General features: G+C 49.7%; 1 protein-coding gene across 1 annotated transcript in view; it reads left to right on the top strand.

Annotated features, from left to right (window-relative positions):
• Positions 1 to 24028, top strand: part of USP39 (ubiquitin specific peptidase 39) — a 29336-nt gene extending 5308 nt beyond the window's left edge. Inside the window, exons 4-13 of the mRNA XM_034761621.1 lie at positions 1275 to 1411; positions 2689 to 2841; positions 3701 to 3926; positions 4886 to 4963; positions 6002 to 6069; positions 11948 to 12136; positions 12422 to 12564; positions 13963 to 14098; positions 14698 to 14784; positions 23464 to 24028. Of these exons, the coding sequence (XP_034617512.1) occupies positions 1275 to 1411; positions 2689 to 2841; positions 3701 to 3926; positions 4886 to 4963; positions 6002 to 6069; positions 11948 to 12136; positions 12422 to 12564; positions 13963 to 14098; positions 14698 to 14784; positions 23464 to 23511 (1265 nt within the window). The 3' untranslated portion in view covers positions 23512 to 24028. The remainder of the gene's footprint in view (positions 1 to 1274; positions 1412 to 2688; positions 2842 to 3700; positions 3927 to 4885; positions 4964 to 6001; positions 6070 to 11947; positions 12137 to 12421; positions 12565 to 13962; positions 14099 to 14697; positions 14785 to 23463) is intronic.
• Positions 24029 to 24953: the final 925 nt, after the last annotated feature.

Below are 24953 nucleotides of genomic sequence, written 5' to 3'. Positions count from 1 at the left end.
GTGATGTGTTGCAAACCATGAAGCTGCATTTGAAAAGCTTGCAGAAAGATCTTCGTAAGTATTTCCCTGAACCGGACTGCACTTGTGAATGGATAAGGAACCCTTTTATCATCAATGTTCAAACATTGCCAAATAACCTCTCTGCTTCAGAAGAAAAACAGCTCTTGGAGCTGGCTTCAGATAGCTTCCTGAAAACAAAATTTGAGCAAAATACACTGACGTCATTTTGGTTGGGGGTTAGCTCTGAATATCCAGCTCTATCGGACAAAGCCGTCAAGTATCTTCTGCCTTTTCCCACCTCGTATTTGTGCGAGATCGGATTCTCTGCGCTGGTTGGCATCAAAACAAAAAACCGAAATCGTCTTATTGACGTGGAGCCCCATCTTTGTCTTAAGATCACAAACATCAAGCCAGATATCCCTGTGATAGTGTCTGGTCAAAAGCAGTTCCATCTCTCGCACTGAATAGTTTGGTTTGTACTGAAAATTTTCAATACCGAAATAGTAAGTATTAAAACTAGTGCTTTCTTCACTAACCTAACCAAAGCAGTGTATTTTAATTTCAGAATGATACGAATTTACCATATATCTATATCTATATATATACACACACATGCTGTTCTGCCAGACTGTTGTTTTGCTTCTATTACTTTAATTATTTCTAGTACTATTTCTATATGTAACTATTATTTCTATTCAGTTTTGTTTCAACTGCATGTAATATAATTTTGTATTTATTTCTAATAAACATTTAATCCAGAATGAAACTAATTAGGAGTGTGTTATAAAAATGTGGCTACTAACACTCTTCCCCCCCCAAATTATCTTCACCGGAGAAGGGGTACGCCGGTAAGACAAATGTCTCAAAAGGGGTACGCAACTGTTGTAAGTTCGGGAAACACTGCTCTAGAGCACAGCAGTCCCTCTGGGGAGGGAATGGACTGAGGTGAGGTGTCTCTGGCAATGCACCATGCTGCACCTCTGGAGTGGAGATATCATTAAAACAATTCCTGCAGTCCATGCTGCTGCTCAGCACTTGCAGAAGGCAACATTTTTCTCTTAACAGTTCATGGGGTTTCCGGAACATACCCAGTGAAGGACAAAACCAAATACCGCTCAAGGTATAGAGAGCAAACCCTGGAAATTCTGTTTGTCCAGCTCATCAGTTGCCTTTGCAGTGAAGTTTAAGCCATTAGACATCTAGTTCATGCTGTCCCTTTGGCTTCTGTTGCTGCGCTCTGTGTTCCTGACCTGCCTTTTTTGTCCCTTCCGCAGGCCGTGGGTTGAAGTCTCATGCTTACATTCACAGCGTACAGTTCAGCCATCACGTCTTTCTGAACCTCCACACCCTCAAGTTCTACTGTCTGCCAGACAACTACGAGATCATTGACTCCTCGCTGGAGGACATCACTGTACGTTGCCTTCTGGAGCTTTGCTGTCAGTAGTAGTTGGGCAGTGGGGAGGGGAGAGGAGGGAGGTGGCTCCCTCCTCTCACATTGGAGGGCATAAGAATGTGCTCTTCCAGGATACAGTACAGGTTTGTACCTGCATGGGCAAACTGCCTGTTGTGTCATATGGTCCAGATACACACCTGCCCAATGATCTCCATGGGGACAGGATAGACTTGGTCAGACCAGAAGAGCTGGTGGAATTGCTCCTGTAACTCACTGCAGAGAGGCCTGTGTGTTTGGGATAGAAGGGCCTGAATTAAACTGTTATTTGTGATGCCATATGCAGAGTACAGGCTGGATACATGTGTCCCCAGGCCCAGGTATTTTCGCAGTAGAAAGGAGCAGTCTGCCAAAGGCATTAGCGGAATATTGTGGGAATTAGGGGCAGAGCTGTTATGAATGAAGCATTATCGGGAGAGGAAGGATGGGATAGTGGCTAGGGCATTATCCAGAGACTCAGGTTCAATTCCTGCCTCAGACTCCCTGTATGACTTGGTCGGTCACTGAATTTCTCTGTGCCTTGGTCCCCATCTGTAGCTTAACCTAGCCCTGGTCCTTCGCTTTCACGTGGCACTGCTGCTGATCCCTGTCAGACCCCTTCACCCCCTCTGCAATTTTTTTTGTAGATGTCCATGTTTCTATGGCTGGTCCGGAGCTGTGCCTGCACAGCCTCTTCTCCCCGTGGGCCCAGGAGATTCAATACCTCCTGATGTTCTAGGGGCACTTTGAGCTTACAGATCTCTTTACTTCAGTTACTGGGAGGACCTTGCATTCTTCACACTGAATTTTAAAAATACAGATTTTCTCACTCTTTGTTTATTTCCTTTCTTGCATTTTCCTTGCGTGGCCAGTGCAAATCAATGGAATCTGTTCCACTTCTCTTTATCATCAGCTTCCCTTTAGACACTGCTGCCCTAATGTTTGTGCTGTAACTGCTTTTGGGCATCTATATTGTTTAAAAGCTGTTTCCAGTGAAATTTAAAAGACATGAGAAAACTCATGTTGGTCTTACGTTTTGTTAAAACCTTATTTCAAAATCTTCATTCTGATCACTTAGAATTTATATGCCCCTTTCAAGTAATAAATTAGTTGGAATATGCTTCCCACGCAGTAAACCTGTCCTGGAAAAATCACCCAGTGATAAATATGGAACATGGTGCTGGAAGTCAGATCCCAGGAGCTGATGTAAAGAAGCTCTTAATTCTAAAGATGACTAACTTGCTGCCTTTCTCTTTCAGTATGTGTTGAAGCCCACTTTCACCAAGCAGCAAATCGCCAATTTGGACAAACAAGCCAAACTTTCGCGGGCATATGATGGCACCACTTACCTGCCTGGCATTGTGGGACTGAACAACATCAAGGCCAATGACTATGCCAATGCAGTACTCCAGGTACAATAGTGGTAGTCATGCAATCTTTGGGGAGAAGCGTAAAGAGTGGGCAAACTGTGTGCATTCCTCCCCGCCCCCAGAGGTTCTGCCTTTCAGACCCACCCTCCCTCTGGATGAGTGGAATGATGTGGCCACATTTCTTGGCTTAAGATGGACTGCTGATTGCATGCTGGGATTTGTAGTCTCTTTGGCTTGCGCCTCTGTATTCAAGATGAGTGACTGCAGCTTGCTCCATTGTAAGCCGGTTGGACTCTTTCTCTAGGTTGGGCAAAAACTGGGTCTCTTAGATTTAAAACCTTTGTTTAGTTAATTGCTGGGGAATTCCCACATGCAAAGTTAACTTAACATGGGCCACATCAGTGTGTGAATGGAGAGCATTGTACCCGTGTGTCTGCTGGCATGGGGCCATGCTTTTACAATAATTGCGAGGGGCTTCTCTTCCCTTTTAATTTAACTATCATCACAGATACTGAAATTAATAAATTATTCCTACAACAAAATATGGCAAAAAAGATCAGCAACGTCCTATTTTCTATTTATGTTCTCCAAAGTTACCATAGATCTAGATCCCTGTATAGAGAGCCAGAATATTAAATTATCTTGCATGAGAATTTGAATCTCTGCAGATTTTCTCTGCCCCTTTTCCTCGTGTCCTGTGGGGGAGTACAAGGGAATCTTTCACCTGAATCATGTTTCCACAGGAAGCACAATCAGTTTATCAGCTTGTACTTAATTAGTCTTCATTTGCTTGGACTCAAATCAGGCTGGAGGTTGGGAGAGCTCTGAACCTGCTGCCTGCCAGTGGGCGTATTGGGCTGAGTGATCGCTTTGCCACTGACCTTTGAATGTCTGTGCCCAGGCCCTGTCTAACGTCCCACCTCTGCGGAACTACTTCCTGGAGGAGGAGAACTACAAGAACATCAAGCGCCCACCGGGGGACATTATGTTTCTGCTCGTTCAGAGGTTTGGAGAGCTGATGAGGAAGCTGTGGAACCCCCGAAATTTCAAGGCTCACGTCTCTCCCCATGAAATGCTGCAGGCCGTGGTCCTGTGCAGTAAGAAGACCTTCCAGATTACCAAGCAAGGTGAGACCAAGGGGAGATCTTTAGCACTTTCTCTTCCTTCAGCCACGCAGCAGAGTCCTAAAACATGGTGGCCTGGAGCAGTGGTTTGCGCACTGGGAGGGTGGGTTGCACTGGGAAGGGGATTTCATGCGTTATCTGCAGTGTGATACTGCAGAGGGGAAAGCAGAGATCATGCTAATGCTAGTCTGAGGTCCTGGGTGGTCTGTGTTTGTGCCTGGGCTGTGGTGAAAACAATGCTAGATCAACGGGCCTGCGATGGACGTGAGACCCAATTTCTTGCAAAACTGCAGGGCTGAAAATGAATGCTTTTTACCACTTACAATCCGCTCTTCCTGCCTTGTATAAAGCATTCGTTCCTAGCCTTCAAGGTCTGTGAAGCAATGGACTTTGTCGCATTTTGATTTTCTCTTTGGATTTCCTCCACTTGGATTCTAATGTGATTCTCTTCTGAGTGTGAAATTGACATTCTGTGCCGTCTGAATGCTGAGAGTAGCCACCTCTGTGACACTTCCAGACCCAACTGCGCCAGGGTATATACGTGTATAGCACCTAAGTCATGGACCAGTCCTCCTTCATCTGAGGTTCTGTGCAGACATAGAATAAAAAGATAGTCCCTGCCCACAAAGGGGACTTATGTTACCAATAAGTATGGGACAGGAGACAGCAGGTGGATACAGGCAGACAGGGAAGCATGAGGAAACCGTGAGATAATACAGACCAGCATGATGGGCTGTGGTCACGGCACACCAGGTTCCTTATGGAGCAGCAGTAGGAGGTTGAACCCGCAGAGAATTAAATGCTTTTCATTGTGATTGCCATCATGAGGTGCCAGGTGACAGGCTGGGGGGGGGGGGGGGGGGGGGTTTAACTCACTGGCTCTGTGTAAACTCCTTCAGTGTTGGTTTCCTCTCTTGCTTTGTTGCCCTGACTCATTTTCCTCAATGTCTCCCTGTCTTCAGGTGATGGCGTTGACTTCCTCTCCTGGTTTCTAAATGCCTTGCACTCTGCTCTTGGCGGGACAAAGAAGAAGAAAAAGAGTAAGTTGGGGAAATGATGGTGTTTCTGTGACTGCTGCTTGTTTAACAGATGTTAATTCATGTTTGGCCTAGCGTGTGCTGATGTGGATTCTCTGGAGAATAGGTGTCCACCAAGTTAACAATTTTAGTTTGCTTGTTAAAAAAGAAAAATAAATCTCTCAGCTAAGACTCCCCCCTCCCCCCCAATTCCATCCTAAGATACTTGGTTTGTTTCAGAGGCAAATGAGTTTCCTGTGCACTCCCAATGCTTGTTTCAAACAGCAGCCACAGTGTAAAAGGAGAAGAGATACTGTCACATATTCACAGGTTAATTGGAATATTTACAGTTGTAAAGAGTCCGAAATGAGCCAGGTTTTCAAAAATAAGACGACAACTTTGAAGTAACTAAATCCAGACAATAAAAATCACATCTGTGGTAACTGAGTGGGGTTTCTAGCAGATCCTCTTTCCTCGGACTTTGTATTCAATACCCTCCCCTCCCCCGCACCAGCCCACACAAAACTCCTACCGGAGCAAAGACTTCCTCAGCTTGGCCCTTTGTCTCATCTCTCCAGGTTAGGATTCCTCCCACTTCAGATGGAGCTGCTGAGCTCTTAACCCTGGTTAAATCACCTTTTCCCCATACAGATTCCAACTGCAGGTATTGGCTTCTTTACCTCAGAGTCCTAAAGTAATCTTGGTGATTTCAGTAGTGCAGCCAGTGGATCACTCCATGGCACCTGTCTGTTAGCCACACGTTCCCTCAGCATTCTCTTCCCTAAATGTTCAGTACAGCCTAACAGTCAAGGCAAGAAACCCATGACAAGAAAACCATGTCCAGCAATCTGTTTCCTGTGCAGCTCTTGTACATTTCACATGTTCCTCTGAACATGATGCATCTGAATGTGGTGGTCACTGGAGGTTCCTGTCTTGGGAACTTGCACTGCCCCAGCAACTGGGATTCTCCACAAATGGCTTTCAGACCAGAGCCTTCTCTTCAGAGCTCTACTTGGTCACTGGTAACAGTTCTTTGCTCTGTCTGTGTGTGTGTTTTCACAGCCATTGTGACCGACGTGTTCCAAGGCTCCATGCGGATCTTTACCAAAAAGCTTCCACACCCTGACCTGGTGAGTTCACTTGGCCCCGACCACTCTGGATTTGTGCCCATCCTTCACACATGGAACGTCCAGGAGCAGTGGATCCCATGGTTGAATTGGGGGATGGGGGGAGTGCCACACGTGCACACCCAGCGGGCCTGTTTCAGTACAGTTCCTGGGCGTTACTGCTTGTGACTGGGGTCCCAGTGCGGGCCAGCTATGGCCACTCAATTAGGGTGAACTGCAAAGAATGGGGCAGACAATCCCCATAAAGCTGGTGGATATTCCAATACTTAGATTCACAAAGCCAGCATAAAACATCATCTTTATTACCTTACTGGTTACTCAGCAGTCCAAACAACACAGTTCCCTTAAAGTGATCCAGCCTGAGGCCTCAATCCAGGTACTCACATCAAATATGATGAAAATTTCTGTAAATCTTATTTCATCATATAAAAGAAAAGGTTCTACCAATCCCAAAGGATTGGACACAGCACCTCCCAGGTTATTGAATGTTTCAGATCTTACCTAAATACACACTGCAGCCAATTCTTATTAACTAAACTAAAATCTATTAAAAAACAAAAGAGTACGGTTAAAAGATCAATATACAGACAGACATTAGTTCAGTTCACTGAGGTGCAGATTCATAGCAGAGATGGTGAGCTTCGTAGTTGCAAAGAATTTTTGGAAATAGTTCATAGGTTATAATCCAATGTCCAAATATCGTATTCCGGGCGAACCTGCATAACTGAAGACCTCAGTCTTGCGACTCAAACTTCCCCTGATGAAGCCTCAGCAGATCTGAGATGACAGGATCAGGACCCAAGGATCTTCTATACAATTTCATGTCTTGACAGATTGGGGTTCCTCCGCCATTCACAGACGATTTGCTGTACATCTCAAAGACGGATGAATACTGAGATATCCCATGTTTATAATTTATTTAAATGCTAGGATGTTCTTTTGATCTCTGAATGATCCAAATACAACATAGACAGGGACTGTTGGTTACATACTCATACATATGTAAATACACAAACACTCTCTCCCCACGTCTTTTGAGGGTTATTTATTTTGCAGGATGTTTAACCCTTTCTAGACATGCGTCACACTGCTGTAGGAAATTCTAGTGGAGGCTGCAGATGCACTTAGAGGAGCTACAGTGAAAGCAGATCACCTCCCCCAACCCTGTTATCCTTGTGTCTGCATTGCCCATTGCAGAGCCAGTGAAAGAGATGTCAAGCAATGAAGGCTTGCTATCCAAGACTGTCGTAATACAGGATCAGGGCAGACCTATCGAGTCTGCGACCCTTTCCTCGTGCCATCGCAGGTCTACTGGGATGGGAGCATAGGTGACTGAAGTTGCTTACGGGCACTAGAGAGGCAGGGTGGGTGAGGTCATATCTTCTATGGACCAACTTCTGTTGGTGAAAGAGACGAGCTTACACAGAGCTCTTAGGGTACTCGGTGTCACAGCTAAATACAAGGTGGAACTGGTTGTTTAGCATAAGGAGTAACACGTATGGTAAGAGACCATTCAAGGTGAAATGGGCAGTCATGGGACAAAAAAGGGGGGTTAGTGGGTGTACGAGGGTTAACCAGGACTCAACCCTCTCCAAGGCGGCGGAGAGCCACACCGGCTCACTACACACAGTCGTTGTTCGGGGGAATTAATCTGTCCGCGGGGCTCTCCCTCGGCAGCCCTTGCGGTAACTGAAATAAACACTGTAAGCCCAGGCCCTGGGTCAGGGCGGGCAACAATGAGTCAGGGGCTCAGGCCCTCAGGCAGGGCTGAGCAGGAGCAGTACAAACAGTGCGGAGCCTAGGCCCTGGGTCAGGGCGGGGCAGTGCAGAGTCAGAGCTCAGGCCCTCAGGCAGGGCTGAGCAGTGACAGTACAAGCAATAGGAAGCCCAGGCCCGGGTCCGGGTGGGGCAACAATGAGTCAGGGGCTCAGGCCCTCAGGCAGGGCTGAGCAATAACAATAGGTCCCTGCCTCCTCAGGCCTGGGAGCGGGGGGGACGCAGGCCCTCCCACTCCACTGCGTCCCAGCCTGGGGCCCTAGCAGTGGCAGAAGACCCACTGCTTAGTCAGTGGGGATCCTGGCCGCAACATACTGACATGGGCTCTGGCAGTGCTGCAGCCAGACTAGGGTCAGCTGCCCGGGGCTACTTCCAGATTCCCCCTTGGGTAGTACCTGGGTCAGGGTGTTGTCCTCTGGGGGGTCCAGCACCATAGGTTCCTCAGCGAGCGGCAGGCCTGGCAACTCCTCCGGGTAGCGGGCGCAGGGCAGGTCCTGGCGGCTGCCTTGGGCCGCGGGGTTTTCCCAGTCGTGGGCTAGGCTGGAGGTGGCTGGCCTCTCCGGTGGCTGGGGCCTTACTGAGCTCTGAGGGCGAGCCTTTATACTTCCGGGTCGCCGCCTGACCCTCTGAGGGGCGGACTCAGAGCTCCCTAGCTCCGCCCACTCCGGCCTCTGGACGGGCTTTTCCCTCTCCAGGGCGGCGGGGAACCACAACGCCTCACTACAGTGGGTTATATAGATTGTTGTAATTAGCCAGAAATCCAGTGTCTTTATGAAGTTCATGATTTTTAGTATCTAGCAAAGTTATGAATGTAGGCTCCCCGGCTCGTTGTTTGAAGGTGTTGTGCAGGTTTCCTTTGAGGATGGGGACTGGGAGGTCAGATAGGGAGTGATCGCTTTGTGAAAAGTGTTTGCTCATGAGTGATAGTGTTTTTGTCTTTTATCACTTTTCTGAGCGAGTTCATTTGAGAGCGCAGTGATTGTCTGGTTTCACTCACACAGTTGTTGGGGCATTTAGTGCACTGGCTGAGGACACTACATGTTGTGACAGGCATGTGTAGGACTCCTGGATCTTGAGTGGTGTGTTGTGGGGCGTATTGATCATCGTAGCAGTGGAGATATGTCTGCAAGTTTTGCATCTGTTGTTCTAGTAGGGTCTGGTGCTGCTTTGTGTTTGTGGGGCCTGGTCTGTGGGGAGCTTGTTTCTGATGATGACCTTGGCGAGGATGTATGACCTTGGCCAGGCCAGTATGGTGATCTTGTATATATTGTGTGTAAGGCTATGTTGTTGAAGTTGATGCTGGGAGCTTTCCAGAGAGAGTTTAATGTACGGGTGGTGGTGGTTGTAGTTGTGGTGGAAATTTATGAGGGGGTTCAGTCGTATTTGCATCCTCTGGACAGACCATCGATGTATCTCAGGAATATCGTTGGTTTCGTGGTGCATTTGTTCAGAAATTCTTCTTCAGCGTGGCCCCTGAAGAGGTTGGCATACTGGGAAGCCGTCCTAGTACCCATGGCTGTTCCCATGGTCTTTGGACAAAGTGTTGCTGATGTAAAGTTGTTATGAGTGAGGGTGAAAGAGATGAGTTGTCCATTGTAGATACTGGAGCCAGGTCGTGATGCTATCATTGGGAGCAATGTTGGTGTATAAGGAGGTGACATCCATGGTGGCAAGGGTGGTATTCTGAGGGAAGTGGTTAGTGTTGCAGAGTTCCTGGAGGAAGTTGGTTGTGTCCAGGAGGAAGCTGGCCCTTTGCGTGTTGAGTGGTTTGAGGATGGTTTCTGTGAGTACTGATATCCCTTCAGTTAGAGTGCTGTGGCCAGATATGATGGGTCTGCCTGGGTCCCCTTGTTTGTGTGTATCTTGGGAAGCAGGTAGAAGGTCCCTCGGGCGGATTCGAGAGGGATGAGGTTGAAGAGTTTCTCTTGGAGTTGTTTGGGGAAGGATTTGGTAGTATCCTTCAATTCCTGACTGAACTGTGGTGTGGGGTCTTCTTTGAGTTCTTTATAGCAGCGAGTGGTGGAGAGTTGCTTGTCATCATTAACATAGTTGTCATGGTGGAGGACTCCCTTTGTCTGCTGGTCTGATCACTATCTGGAGGTTGGGTTTCAGAGACTGTATAGCTGGTGGAGTGATAGTCGAGCAATAGTGGTGGATGTGCTGTTTAAGGATTTCACAGTGAACTTCCTGAAGCAATCAATGTAATGATCAAGTGTGTGGTTTCATCTGTTCTGGGGTGTCCAGTCAGATGATTATTTTTGTGTATGACTGTCAGTGGGGACCTAGTAATTATGGGTGGTGGTGGTGATGTGGAAGAATTTTTTGAGATGGAGTCAGTGAAAGAATTCTTCTAGCTCTCCAGGTGTTAGTAGGCTGTCAGGTTCCGTGGCGGGGACAAGTTCAATCCCTTGGAGAGTACAGATAATTCAGCTCCAGTTGGGGTAGTCTTGATAAATTGATGATGTTGGGGGTGTGGCATAGTTTCCACTTGGGTCTTGGTTCTATGGTTTCTCCAAGAGGTGGTGTTCTGTGGGTTGTGGAGTTGTGGTTGGTTCCACTTTTAGTTTTGGATGGCTGTCCTCGGGGTTTTTTGATAGTTGTTTTGGGTTTCTTACGTAATCTCTAGGTTCCTGATTTTTTTCCTTCCAGTATGTGGGAGAATGTGGTGATTCCTGGTTTGAGGTAGCCCCTTCTGGAGAACGTAAGGTACCAGAGATAGTTCCCCAGTTTTTCTGAAGTCCTTCTGCAGAGTTGGTCAGCATATTTGGAGTTGTATGTAGGGGCCCGAGGGTAATAGATGGTGAGTCCTCTGGGAATGATTTGCTCAGCTATTAAGTTTTGCTTCCTTTTTCATCTTCTTGTGGACTTTCCGTTTCCATTTGGGGGGCACTACACAGTATTGCCACTAGATGGTGCCAAAACTTAATGCATCTGTCCTAAACTAGCCTCACATGCAGTATTGTCCATTTAAGGGTACAGGAGGCACTTTCATTCCTCAACGGTGCTGGAAACTTTCACATTACAAATATGGTATGTTCTATTCAACATGGGGCAACATTATTATTTATTTGTATTGCGGTGGCTTTCAGAGGCCCCCAGCTGAGATCAGGCCCCCATTGTGCTGGGCACTTCACAGACAAATGGTAAGACAGTCCCTGCTCCTTAAAAGCTTGCAGTCTAAATAGATGAGAGACGCAGTTTTTATCTCTGAAGTGCTACAAACCATGAGGTTCCAGTCACAGTTCTGACCCGTGCATCCCCTGAAAAAGCCACCAGGGAGACTGATTGTACAACAGGCCAACTTCTCAGGGGAAACATTGGGCCACAAGCCAAAACTAAAAGCTGCGGCTACAGATCTACAGAGCAAGCTGTGTAGCCTGCAGGAGTCACTGCAGGGCTGCTGGAGTGGGAGAGGCATAGGCCCTTCTGAGACACAATGTCACTTGAATTTCCTATTCAATTCGAAGAGACCATGAGCCGTCTTTGGCAGCTGGCCTTGGTTTGGTGCCTGTGTAGATTAACTCTGCGTTGCGATTTCTGGTGTCTCAGTTTCAGATCATAGGTTTTCTTGTGCTGGGGAAGTAGCAATAGCTGCAAACGCTGTAGAAGAACAGTTCACAAATGGAGCTGGCTGATGTGAGATGAACACTTGATGCTGCGCAGCAGACCTGGTTTTGTATGGGGCTGGTGGTGCAAAGATGTCCCAGTCCCTCACCTGCTGCAGAGCTAAGCGTCAAAGCTGGAGTTATTCTAGCGAAATTGGTTCAGTTCCAAAGCTCCCCCTCACCAAGGCCTTCATCCTACCAGGGAAGTCATGCAGGCAAAGTCCTGTGGGTTTCCTTGCAGGATCAGGGCCAATGTCCTCATACAATGTAGCAGGGTTAGTCTTTTCTTAATAGCTGTTGAAGATTGCAATGGAAGGCGATGCAGGTTGGGGCTGGGATGACAGTGTATCCTTAGAGGGAACTTGCACTATGGCTAGCTGTAGGCAGTGCACACTATATTAACTCTGGGCCCCATCTCCCAAAATGTGTGGGTTAGGTCCATCCGTCCCGTGGTGCTTTGCTGTGCTAACCCAGGTGGTTCTGTCCTCACCTCCCCTCAGCCAGCAGAGGAGAAGGAGCAGCTGCTGCAAAATGATGAGTACCAGGAGACAATGGTGGAATCCACCTTCATGTACCTGACCCTCGACCTCCCCACTGCCCCGCTGTACAAGGACGAGAAGGAGCAGCTGATCATCCCCCAGGTGCCGCTCTTCAACATCCTGGCCAAGTTCAACGGCATCACTGAGAAGGTAACTCCGCCCTTCCCTGACTCTCTTGCTCTGCTGCCCTCCTGCCTCTAGATGTACGTTCCCTGCCACCTGTCCCTGTTAGACTCTCCTGCTCTGCAGTGCTGCTTGTGTTTGGGGGGGCAGCCGCAAATCTGCTAAGGCGCCTGGCAGATCTAAGGCAGCGTTGTTGGTGCTGGCAGGGCAGAGCGCGGGCTGGTGTGCTTTCCTATCCTTGTGGGTGCCTCTGCCTTGGCCATGTGTGGGTCTCTGGTTGCTGAGGGTTGTGTGTCTCTGTCCTTGCTCCAGGAGTATAAAACCTACAAGGAGAATTTTCTCAAGCGCTTCCAGCTGACCAAGCTGCCTCCCTACCTCATCTTCTGCATCAAGCGGTTCACCAAGAACAACTTCTTTGTGGAGAAGAACCCCACCATCGTCAACTTCCCCATCACGTAGGTACCGCCTGGACCCGGCTGGGGAGCTGCAGCTCCGGCTGTGCTTTCTAGGGAAAGCCCCTTGCACTCGCTCTGAGAACAGGGTTTGTCTGCAGAGGATGAGACCCAATGCAGCCCGTCTCCAAGTGGCAACAGATGGGCGTTGGTGCCTGAATGGCGCTGCCAGGAGCTGGTGCAGATTGCACCTTTGTGGGATATATTGGTTGGGTGCTTCCTGTTCCTCTAAGGATTCCCTCCAGGCGTTGGTTGGCAGCTAGGCCCATTTGGCTAGAAACTCACGACTTACATGTGACAAAGAGTCCTGTGGCACCTTATAGACTAACAGATGTCGTCTGACCAAGTGGTTATTCACCCATGAAAGCTTATGCTCCAATACATCTGTTAGTCTATGAGGTGCCACAGGACTCTTTGTCGCTTTTTACAGATCCAGACTAACACGGCTACCCCTCTGATACTTGACTACTTACATGGACACTCGACCCCAGCAAACAGCCCTGTTTAGCAGATGCTCCCCCTGTACAGACCATGCAGTCCTGTGCTGATACCAATGGAAGGAGAGGCTTGTGGGTAAACATAGGACTGGGACTCCGGAGACGTGAGATCAGTTCCTGGCTCTGCCACAAACTCCCTGTGTGACCCTGGGCCAACCCCTGCCTTGCCGTGCCTTTGTTTCCTCATCTGTAAAATGGAGGTGATTCTTCTCTGCCTCCTAGGGGTCTGGTGAGGATGACCTCAGCACTCTGTGAGGTGCTCGGGGGGGACTGTAGATACAGACACCAATGGAGCTCAGCCTTGTGAGGTCTCGTTTGGGCCCCCTGTGGCTGCAGTGCCACGTGCAGTCGGCTGTTCTGCACCTGGAGCTTGTAGGCCGGCATGTTGTGTGTCAAGGTGGAGATGACCTTATACAGCTGGGGTGGAACTCCCTGTTTGAATGGGTGCTAGGGCGGGGTGGCACAACACATCTGGTTATGACTAATGGGGAACGTGACATTTAGCTACTGCCCTTGTCTGGTGGCCGGTAAAGTCGTCTTTCTCTTTTGCTTTGAGTATTAAAAATGATCTGTGCAGCTTCCAACTGAACTGTGCAGACTGTCTTGGCCAGAGCACATCCTCCCTACTTGGTCTAGTGCAGTGCCGGGTTATCTTCTGTGGTGCTGGTGATCCAGCCTTGCATGGCACTAGACGAGACAGCTCAGCCGTAATAGCGGGGTGCCTGGTTCTGATTTACATGCGTGTGGGGCTGACGCTTGGTGATTGCAATCGCAGCTAGCTAAGGAACTGGCCCCCTGGGCATCAGCATGCAACGTACAGGGGCACACTGGAACTCCTGGCCTTTTCGGGGCCTGGTGCAGCTTGCCCCTTATGCTCACAATGCTGCTGTTCCTCCTGCTGCAGGAACGTGGATCTCCGGGAGTACCTGTCCGAGGAAGTGCAGGCCGTGCACAAGAACACCACCTACGACCTCATCGCCAACATCGTGCATGATGGGAAACCCACCGAGGGCTCCTACAGAATTCACGTGCTGCATCATGTGCGTGACCGAAGGGGCGGAGTTCAGTGTCTGCTGGTAGCGTGGGGGCTGGAGCAGCATGCAAAGCACCCTAGTCCCTGCTAGCCCAGTAGCTTGGGGTGTGACCGCTCTAGTCTCTGGGGATTTAGCCCATGCAGAGGATTGCTGACGCTAGCTCACTGCCTAAGGCTGATCCCTTGCAGCTGCTCTAGCAGGGAGCTGAGTAGCCCTCCCCGGTTCATTCTCCAGCCTGCACAGCAGCCGAGGGCAGCCCTTGGGGCTTGCCCAAGCAGCTCTGCTCCCTGAATAGCCCCACAAGTGAGCTCAGGTAGCAGCTGGCCGTAACCTGCTCCCCCAGTCCAGATGCATCCTGATGAGACGTGCTGGGAAAGCAGTGCGCCCGCCGCTGAGCTTCGGGGCTCATCGCTTTGTGCCCATGGGGATGGTTGCTCGGGGAGCTGGGGAGACAGGCTTTGCTCTGTTGCATGGTGAGGCCAGACAGTAGCTCAAAGCAACAGGCTGGGCAGAGTGGATGTCTGGAGCCCGGTGTGTCAGAACTAACGCCACGGTAAGACCTGCTGTCATAACTCTCCTCACCCTTTTGCAATGGCTTTTGGCAGGGCACGGGCAAGTGGTATGAGCTGCAAGACTTACAGGTGACCGATATCCTGCCCCAGATGATAACGCTCTCAGAGGCCTATATCCAGGTGAGTGCATTGCTGTCTGTTCCACTGCATGGGGTGACTCGTTCCACCTGACCAGGTGATCTCTGCTGACGGTGTAGGGCCGTACAAGCTTTGCCTGGCTTTTCGGCTGTCCCGGGTCTCTGCACAACATGGCAGATGTGAGTTGCTGTTGCAGAGCTATTTAAAGAAAACTTGCTTGTGCTGCAGCTGCTCTAGCATCATCTCCTCTAGCACAGGCTGAAGGAAGTGGTGGTCCCTGTGGGGGGGGGGGAGGGCTGTATGTGTGATGAGTCATTCATCGCATACGGTAAGTGCTGACCCGGTGGTGCAATGATGGGACATGTGGGAGGCGTTGCTGTCACATCAGTGTTGGTGGCCATGTTCCTGTGGCTCTAATGCACATACCCATGATAAAGACAGTGCTGTTGCACTCTGAGATGCAGCGGCAGCCCACAGGCTCTGATCAACAAGTCAGTAAAAACTTCATGTGATAAATGATGTGGTAGAACAAAGGTGTGGGGGTGATAAACTTCACAGGCAGTCAGTGTCTGAGTCCCTGCCCACAGAGGGGCCTACAGCAGCCTTGTGTGTCCTGAGGCACGGCGTGGGAGGGGCAGCCTGTATTTAGAAAGTGGAGCTCAAAGTAATACTTAGCGCTTCTCATCTGTACTGCTCAAAGGGTGGGTGGATTGCCCAGTGGTCAGGTCACTAGCCTGGGACTAAGGAGAGCCAGGTTCAATTCCTGGCTCTGTCACAAACTCACAAGAATGGCCAGGCTGGGTCAGACCCATGGTCCATCTAGCCCAGTGTCCTGTCCTCTGACAGTGGCCAGTGCCAGGTGCTTCAGAGGGAATGAACAGAACAGGGCAATTATTGAATGATCCATTCCCATCATCCAGGCCCAGCTTCTGGCAGTCAAAGGCTTAGGGACGCCCAGAGCGTGGAGTTGCGTCTCTGACTATCTTGGCTAATAGCCGTTGATGGACCTATCACCCATGAACTTATCTAGTTCTCTTTTGAACCCAGTTATATTTCTTTTGGCCTTCACAACATCCCCTGGTAACAAGTTCCACAGGCTGACTGAGTTGTGTGAGGAAGTACTTCCATTCTTTGTTTTAAACCTGCTGCCTGTTAATTTCTTTGAGTGACCCCTGGTTCTGGTGTTATGTGAAGGGGTAAATAACACTCCCCTATTCACACTCTCCACACCATTCATGATTTTATAGAACTCTATCACAGCCCCCGTTATTCGTCTCTTCTAAGTTGAACAGTCCCAGTCTTTTTAATCTCTGCTCGTATGGAAGCTGTTCCATACCCCTCATTGTTTTTCATAGATTCATAGATTGTAGGACTGGAAGGGACCTCGAGAGGTCATTGAGTCCAGTCCCCTGCCCGCATGGCAGGACCAAATACTGTCTAGACCATCCCGGATAGACATTTATCTAACCTATCTTAAATATCTCCAGAGATGGAGATTCCACAACCTCCCTAGGCAATTTATTCCAGTGTTTAACCACCCTGACAGTTAGGAACTTTTTCCTAATGTCCAACCTAAACCGCCCTTGCTGCAGTTTAAACCCATTGCTTCTGGTTCTATCCTTAGAGGCTAAGGTGAACAAGTTTTCTCCTTCCTCCTTATGACACCCTTTTAGATACCTGAAAACTGCTATCATGTCCCTCTCAGTCTTCTCTTTTCCAAACTAAACAAACCCAATTCTTTCAGCCTTCCTTCATAGCTCATGTTCTCTGGATCTTTAATCATTCTTGTTGCTCTTCTCTGGACCATCTCCAATTTCTCCACATCTTTCTTGAAATGCGGTGCCCAGAACTGGACACAATACTCCAGTTGAGGCCTAACCAGCGCAGAGTAGACTGGAAGAATGACTTCTCGTGTCTTGCTCACAACACACCTGTTAATGCATCTCAGAATCCTGTTTGCTTTTTTTGCAACAGCATCACACTGTTGACCCATATTTAGCTTGTGGTCCACTATAACCCCTAGATCCCTTTCTGCCGTACTCCTTCCTAGACAGTCTCTTCCCATTCTGTATGTGTGAAACTGATTTTTCCTTCCTAAGTGGAGCACTTTGCATTTGTCTTTGTTAAACTTCATCCTGTTTAACCTCAGACCATTTCTCCAATTTGTCCAGATCATTTTGAATTATGATCCTATCCTCCAAAGCAGTTGCAATCCCTCCCAGTTTGGTATCATCTGCAGACTTAATAAGCGTACTTTCTATGCCAATATCTAAGTCGCTGATGAAGATATTGAACAGAGCTGGGCCCAAAACAGACCCCTGCGGAACCCCACTTGTTATACCTTTCCAGCAGGATTGGGAACCATTAATAACAACTCTCTGAGTACGGTTATCCAGCCAGTTATGCACCCACCTTATAGTAGTCGCATCTAAGTTGTGTTTGCCTAGTTTATCAATAAGAATATCATGCGAGACCATATCAAATGCCTTACTAAAGTCTAGGTATACCACATCCACAGCTTCTCCCTTATCCACAAGACTCGTTATCTTATCAAAGAAAGCTATCAGATTGGTTTGACATGATTTGTTCTTTACAAATCCATGCTGGCTATTCCCTATCACCTTACCACCTTCCAAGTGTTTGCAGATGATTTCCTTAATTACTTGCTCCATTATCTTCCCTGGCACGGAAGTTAAACTATCTGGTCTGTAGTTTCCTGGGTTGTTTTTATTTCCCTTTTTGTAGATGGGCACTATATTTGCCCTTTTCCAGTCTTCTGGAATCTCTCCCATCTCCCATGATTTTCCAAAGATAATAGCTAGAGGCTCAGATACCTCCTCTATTAGCTCCTTGAGTATTCTAGGATGCATTTCATCAGGCCCTGGTGACTTGCAGGCATCTAACTTTCCTAAGTGATTTTTAACTTGTTATTTTTTTTATTTTATCTTCTAAACCTACCCCCTTCCCATTAGCATTCACTATGTTAGGCATTCTTTCAGACTTCTAGGTGAAGACCGAAACAAAGAAGTCATTGAGCATCTCTGCCATTTCCAAGTTTCCTGTTACTGTATCTCCCGCCTCACTGAGCAGTGGGCCTACCCTGTCCTTGGTCTTCCTCTTGCTTATAATGTATTGATAAAAAGTCTTCTTGTTTCCCTTTATTCCCTTAGCCAGTTTGAGCTCATTTTGTGCCTTTGCCTTTCTAATCTTGCCCCTGCATTCCTGTGTTGTTTGCCTATATTCATCCTTTGTAATCTGTCCTAGTTTCCATTTTTATATGACTCCTTTTTATTTTTAGATCATTTTTTGTTGCCCTTCACTTATTATCTATCTCTTTCCTAATGGTTCTGTAGTAGTTCCGGGGTGGGGCTCGTCCCCTCCTGGGGCGCCTGAAAGCCAGGCCGCCCCGCTACAAAGCGAATAACAGTTCTGAGCTCAGGCCCTTATGCAGGGGCTGAGCACACAGTCAACAGTTCTGAGCTCAGGCCCTTATGCAGGGGCTGAGCAGACAATTAACAGTTCTGAGCTCAGGCCCTTATGCAGGGGCTGAGCAGACCATTAACAGTTCTGAGCTCAGGCCCTTATGCAGGGGCTGAGCAGACCATTAACAGCTCCGGCCCTGGGTCAGGGCGGGGCTGCACACCAATAGTCAGTCAGGGGCCCAGGCCTTGTAGCAGGGGCTGGGTCAGTTTGGGTTAGCCCAGGCCCTAGGTCAGGGCGGGGCAGCAAATCAATAGTCAGTCAGGGGCCCAGGCCCCTTGGACAAGGAGGAGGAGAGACTGCCACCCGGCGCGGGGTGGCAGGGGGGAACACAGGCCCACCCACTCCACTGTGTTCCAGCCCGGGGCCCTATCCGCAGCAGTCCGTCTGCCGCGCAGTCAGTGGGGATCCTGACCGCAACACACTGACATGGGTTCGGGGTCTGCTATCCCCGGGCCACTTCCCATCTCCTCCTCCATGGGTACCTGCTCCTCCTGAGTTCCGTCTGCTGGGTCACAGATCATGGGCTCCTCCAGGCCCCGAGCACCAGGTAGGTCTGTCGCTCCCTCTGGGCCCTCGGCGGGGGGAAGCTCAAACCGCTCCTCAGGGTACCGGGCTCTCGGCAGGCTCGGCCAGTCCTCCTCAGGGTACCGGGCTCTCGGCAGGCTCGGCCAGTCCTCCTCAGGGTACCGGGCTCTCGGCAGGCTCGGCCAGTCCTCCTCGGGATACCGGGCTCTCGGCAGGCTTAGGTCCGCGGGAGCTCGGGCACCAGCGTCCGTCCTCTCCCGCTGCCAGCCAGCTACTGAGCGCTGGGGCCTGGCCTTTATACTTCCTGTCCCGCCCCTTGACTTCCGGGGGGCGGGGACAGGCCGCGTTGGCTCCGCCCACTCTGGCGGCTTTTCTGGCTCATCGCTTCCTGGGGCGCCTGGAAGCCAGGCCGCCCCGCTACAGGTTCCTAATGTGCTCTTAGGTTTTTTGACTGTTGCTGCACACTGAGCAGATGTTTTCAGAGAACTGCCCATGATGATGCCAAGATCTTTTTGGCGGTAACAGCTAATTTAGACCCTGTCATTTTGTTTGTATAGTTGGGTTTGTTTTCCAATGTGCGTTACTTTGCATTTATCAACATTGAATTTCATCTGCCATTTTTGTCTCCCGGTCACCCAGTTTTGTGAGATTCTTTTGTAGCTCTTTGCAGTCACCTTTGGACTTAACAGTCTTGAGTAATCATCTGCAAATTTTGCCATCTGACAGTTCACCCCCTTTTCCAGATCACTTATGAATATGCTGAACAGCCCAGGTCCCAGTACGGATACTTGGAGAACCCTGCAATTTACCTTGCTCCATTGTGAAAACTGACCATTGTTTCCTGTCTTTTAACTAGTTACTGACCCATGAGAGAACCTTCCTGCTTATCCCATGACTGCTTACTTTGTTTAAGAGCCTTTGGTGAGGGACCTTGTGTGACGAAGTGGGACTGTTCTTAATGTTTCCTCTGAATACTGTGTGGGTGCCTCAGTTTCCCCTATGCATTTCTTAAGTCTCCAGCGTGCATAAATGGCCACATTCTGTATCCTGGCAACAAATGGCTGGGGCCCTTCCCCCCTGCAAGGGAATAGCTAAAGGTGAACAAAGAGATCAGGTGACCTCCTGGCCCAGGAAAGAGACAAAGGCCAGAAAGGAGTGGCTGGAGGGGGTGGCAGTTTGGAGCTGGCTGGGGATGGGAAGTGAGGGCAGACGGGGTTGTCTGGCTCGCTGGGCCCCAGAATGGACCCAGCTGAGGGGTCCTGTTCTCTGTACCTACAAGCTTTGTTTTAGACCGTGTTCCTGTCATCTAATAAACCTCTGTTTTACTGGCTGGCTAAGAGTCACGTCTGACTACGAAGTGGGGGTGCAGGACCCTCTGGCTTTCCCAGGACCCCGCCGGGGCGGACTCGCTGTGGGAAGCGCACGGAGGGGCATATGCTGAATGCTCCCAGGAGAGACCCAGGAGGTGAAGCCGTGTGAGCTTCTTGCCCTGAAGACAGTCTGCTCCGAGGGAGCGGAGGCTCCCCAAAGTCCTGAGTGGCTTTGTGAGGAGCAATTCCAGAGCATCACCCGGGGACTCCGTGACACCTTGTCAAAGGCTTTCTGAAAGTCCAGATATACACCCTTGTCCACATGTTTGTTGACTCCCTCAAAGAATTTTAACAAATTGGTGAGGCATGATTTTCCTTTACAAAAACCATGTTGACTTTTCCCCCAACATACTGTGTTTATCTCTTGAGTCTGATAATTCTGTAGTTTACTATAGTTTCATCCAATCTGCCAGGTACTGAGGTTAGGCTTACTGGGTTGTAACTGCCAGGATCACCTCTGGAACCTTTTTAAAAAATAGGTGACACAGGAGCTACCCTCCAGTCCAGAGCGGTAGGTCACAGACCACAGTTAGTAGTTCTGCAATTTCATATCCGAGTTCCTTCAGAACTCTTGGGTGATACCATCTGGTCCTGGTGACTTCTTATTGTTTAATTCATCAATTTGGTCAAAAACCTCCTCTACTGACACCTCTTGGACAGTTCCTCAGATTTGTCACCTAAAAAGAACGGCTTGTGTTGGGATCTCCCCGCATATTCTCTGCAGTGAAGACCCATGCAAAGCATTCATTTAGCTTCTCCGCAGTGGCCATGTCTTCCTTGAGTGCTCCTCTAACACCTCGATTGGCCAGCGGCCCCACTGACTGTTAGGCAGGCTTTCTGCTTTTGATATACTTTAAACATTTCTTGCTGTTAGTTTGTGTCTCCGTAGCTAGTTGCTGTTCAAATTCTTTCTTGGCCTGCCTTATTATACTTCTACATTTGTCTTGCCAGAGTTTATGCTTCTTTGTATTTTGCTTAGTAGGATTTGACTTTCAATTTTTAAAGTATGGCTTTTTGCCTGCATCTGCCTCTTTTACTCTATGTAGCCCTGGTGGCATTATTTTGGGCCTCTTATCGTTTATTTTATTTGAGGGGGTACATTTAGTTTGGCCCTCTATTATGGTGTTTTTAAATAGTCTCCATGCAGCTCGCAGGCATTTCACCCTTGTGACTGTTCCTTTTAATTTCTGTTTAACTAGCTTCCTCGTTTTTGTGTCGTTCCCTTTTTTGAAGTTAAATACTACTGTGATGGGTTTCTTTGGCATTTTCCCCCCTACAAGGATGTTAAATTTATGGTCTTTTATTATCGTGGGTTCAGCTACACCTCTGCCCCAATATAACGCTGTCCTCGGGAGTCAAAAAATCTTACTGTGTTATAGGTGAAGCCGCGTTATATCGAACTTGCTTTGATCCGCCGGAGTGTGCAGGCCCCCCTCCCCCGGAGCGCTGCTTTACCGCGTTGTTATATCTGAATTAATGTTATATCGGGTCGTGTTATGTTGGGGTAGAGGTGTATATTCACCTCTTGGACTAGATCCTGTGCTCCATTTAGGACTAAATCGGGGTGGGCAAACTTTTTGGCCTGAGGGCCACATTGGGGTTCTGAAATTCTATAGAGGGCTAGTGTAGTGTATTAAATTGCTCCCCATAGGAATGTGCTACTTATGGTGTACTACTTATGGCTGCCAGTCCTGGTGCTCTGAGCGGCATGGTAAGGGGGCAGGGAGTTTGGATAAGGGGCAGGGGCAGGGGGTCACAGGGGGCAGTGAGGGGACAGGGAGCGGGGAGGTTGGATGGGGGTGGGGTCCCGGGGGAGTGGTTAGGGGTGGGGAGTCCCGGGAGGGGGCAGTCAGGGGACAAGGAGCAGGGGGGTTGGATGGGTCGGGGGTTTTGAGGGGGGCAGTCAGGGAGCGGGAAGTGGTAGGGGGGTGGATAGGGGGGTGGGGGCCAGGCTGTGTGCGGAGGCACAGCCTTCCCTACCCGGGGTGTATTGTATTAAATTGCTCCCCATGGGAATGTGCTACTTACGAAGCACCAGGACTGGCAGCTGTAAGTAGTACACCGTAAGTAACACATTCCTACGGGGAGCAATTTAATACACTACTCCCGGCAGCTCATGCAGCTGCCCGGCAGGAACTCGCAGCCCTGCTGCCCAGAGCGCTGGCGGCACGGCGAGCTGAGGCTGTGGGGGAGGGGCCAGAAGCTAGTCTCCCAGCCGGGAGCTCAAGGGCCAGGCAGGATGGTCCCGTGGGCTGGGTGTGGCCCACGGGCCGTAGTTCGCCCATCTCTAGACTAAATCAAGAATTACCTCTCCCCTTGTGGGTCTCAGGATTAGCTGCTCCAAAAAGTTGTCATTTATAGTGTTTGGAAATTTTCTCTCTGCATCGTGTACCCAGTCAATACAGGGATAGTTGAAATCCCCCATTATTGCATTTTCTGCCTTTGTAGCCTCTCTGATGTCCCTGAACATTTCCCAGTCATCACCACCATCCTAGCCAGGTGGTCGATAGTATGTCCCAGCAGTTAAATACTCAGTGGTTAAGCATGGAATTTCTGTCCGTAGAGATTGTATGGCACAGTTTGATTCATTTCAGATGTTTACTTTATTTGCCTCTATGCAGTGCCATCCCCCCCACTAGCGCAACCTACTCTGTCGTTCCTGTATATTTGTACCCTGCTTTTACCACTTCCCATTGATTATTCTCATTCCATCAGTTTTCCACTATGCCTATTATAGCGATATCCTCATTCAGGTCAGGCACTTGAGTTCACCCAGCTTAGAATTTAGACTTCTAGCATTTGTATAGAATCACTTGTTCATTTTGTCAGCTGCTTGCCTTCATGCATTGTGTTCAAATGGGACTCTTTAATGTGTGACTGTTCCTCACTAGCTCCTGCCTATGCTCTACCAACTCCCTTCCTGTCCTCTCTACTAGGATATAGAGCTCTCCCTTCCCTAAGGGGATGAATGTATTGAAGGGAGAAATCCCTGGGCAAGTCATTTGATGTTCTCAGTTCCCCATCTGCAGAGGGGCACTGCCTGGCTTCGTGGTGGTGAGATATGTACCCTCTAGATTGTGAAGAGCTTGGTTACTATGGTGGTGGGGGCCAGATAAGAGTCACAGGGGGGTAAGTGGGGGAGTATCCCCATTTTACAGAAGGGGAAAGTGAGGCACAGAAGTGCCTTGCCCAAGGTCGCCCAGCGTCCGTGTTGGTTAGAAGCAGAGCCTGGCTCTCCTGACTGCCAGCCCTGTGCCTTCTCCACTAGGCCATGCTGCCTTCCTGAGCGCTGCTGAGGGCAGGAAACGAACCCCAAAGTGATGGGTTTCCTTTCTCTTTTCAGATCTGGAAGAGGCGGGATGAGGATGAGACCAACCAGCAGGGGGCATGAGAGGAGAGCAGAGTGCTACAGATGTTTACTACCATCCTCTCCAGGGAACCGGGGGAGAGACTGGGACACGCCCCCCCCCCCCCCCCCCCCCTGGACAGCGCTTCTCATCCCCGGCCTTGCACAATACGTGTCAGCAGGACGCAGACCGATCAGCTTCTCCACCAGCCTCCGAGGGGACGGTGGGATGGATCACCCAGTGCCCTTCTGCTGCTCAGCTGGTCTCTGGCTGCACACAGGCCCCGGCAAACCTCAGCCTGTGCCCGTGGCAGAGGAAGCCGATCCCGCCTGTCGCAGACAGCTGTCTGTCTGGAAAACTCTCTTCAGGGAACCCAGGCTGTTCCCCTCATTTCATGTCTCACTGACGTCCCCATTCCAGCTGTACTGCCGCTGGCTGGTTGCTGGAGCAGACCATGCCCTGGGCACAGTGACTAGCGAGGCTTGGAGCAGGAACAGCCTCTCTTCTACTTGCCAGTCCTGCTTCCTTATGTTCATTAAAGGAGTTCAGGCCTGTTTTTTATTTCCCGTGCCTGGCCTCATTGCTTCTGAAATCCCATCTGTTCAGTGCGCCTGCTTCTGTCTCCACTCAGGCGGGGTCAGGAGGGGTGTGGGATCTCACACCCTGTCAGAGCGGTGAGAAGCCTGCCATTGGCCGTTGGAGTTTGGCAGGGCTGTCCCACCTAGCCCAGCTTCTGTTCGAGTGCCCTCCCCCTCATCTGGGATGGACCCTCCTCTTCTAAACCCTCCTTTCCCCACCCGGGAGAGCTCCCACAGCTCCTATTTTCCTAAGGAGCCAGCAGGGGCCAGACCCTCCAAGGTATTTGGGTACCAAACTCCTATTGAAATGGATGGGACTTAGGCACCCCAGTACTCTAGGGGGCTGGGCCTAGCTCCTCTAACTGCTCTTGGCCTCCTTCTGTTGTACCCTGGCCTCCCCTGGAGAATAAATTAAATAAATTTAAAGGTGCTGGTCAGGGTGTGGGAGCGCCCTTCAGAAGGGGAGGAGCGTTCGCCCACCACATCTGAGGGGGTCAGAGTGGAATCACGCCACTGGGGTCTCTTTGAAGCGGTCCCACGAGCCTGTTGATGGAAAAGTGTGTCAGCCGCTGATGGTGGGAGATAGCAGACGGGAGCTGGTCGCTGTGGCTTTAGCAAGTCAGGGAAGTGACAGAGCTGTTTGTGTCAGTGTGAAAACCAGTCCACGTAACCCTTTTGCTGCTGGATGCTGGTGACTTTGCACACTGCAGGCAGGCCATGGAGGAGCCCTGCGGAGGACACTCCATTCAGTGCACGAATGGAGCGTATTCGCTCAGGAGGCTCCTTCTGACGCCTGCTGCTTTCCCCAGCCTCTGCTTTGGGTGTGTGGCTCCCGGTTCCCAGGGCCTGGGAAGTAGGACGGGCAGAGAGGATGATGGGAAGCGTTCCATCCAACCAGGGGCTTGGTG

This window comes from Trachemys scripta, chromosome 2 (genome assembly GCF_013100865.1).
Source record: "Trachemys scripta elegans isolate TJP31775 chromosome 2, CAS_Tse_1.0, whole genome shotgun sequence".
NCBI lineage: Eukaryota > Metazoa > Chordata > Testudines > Emydidae > Trachemys > Trachemys scripta.
This window is presented reverse-complemented; position numbering and strand designations above follow the sequence as displayed.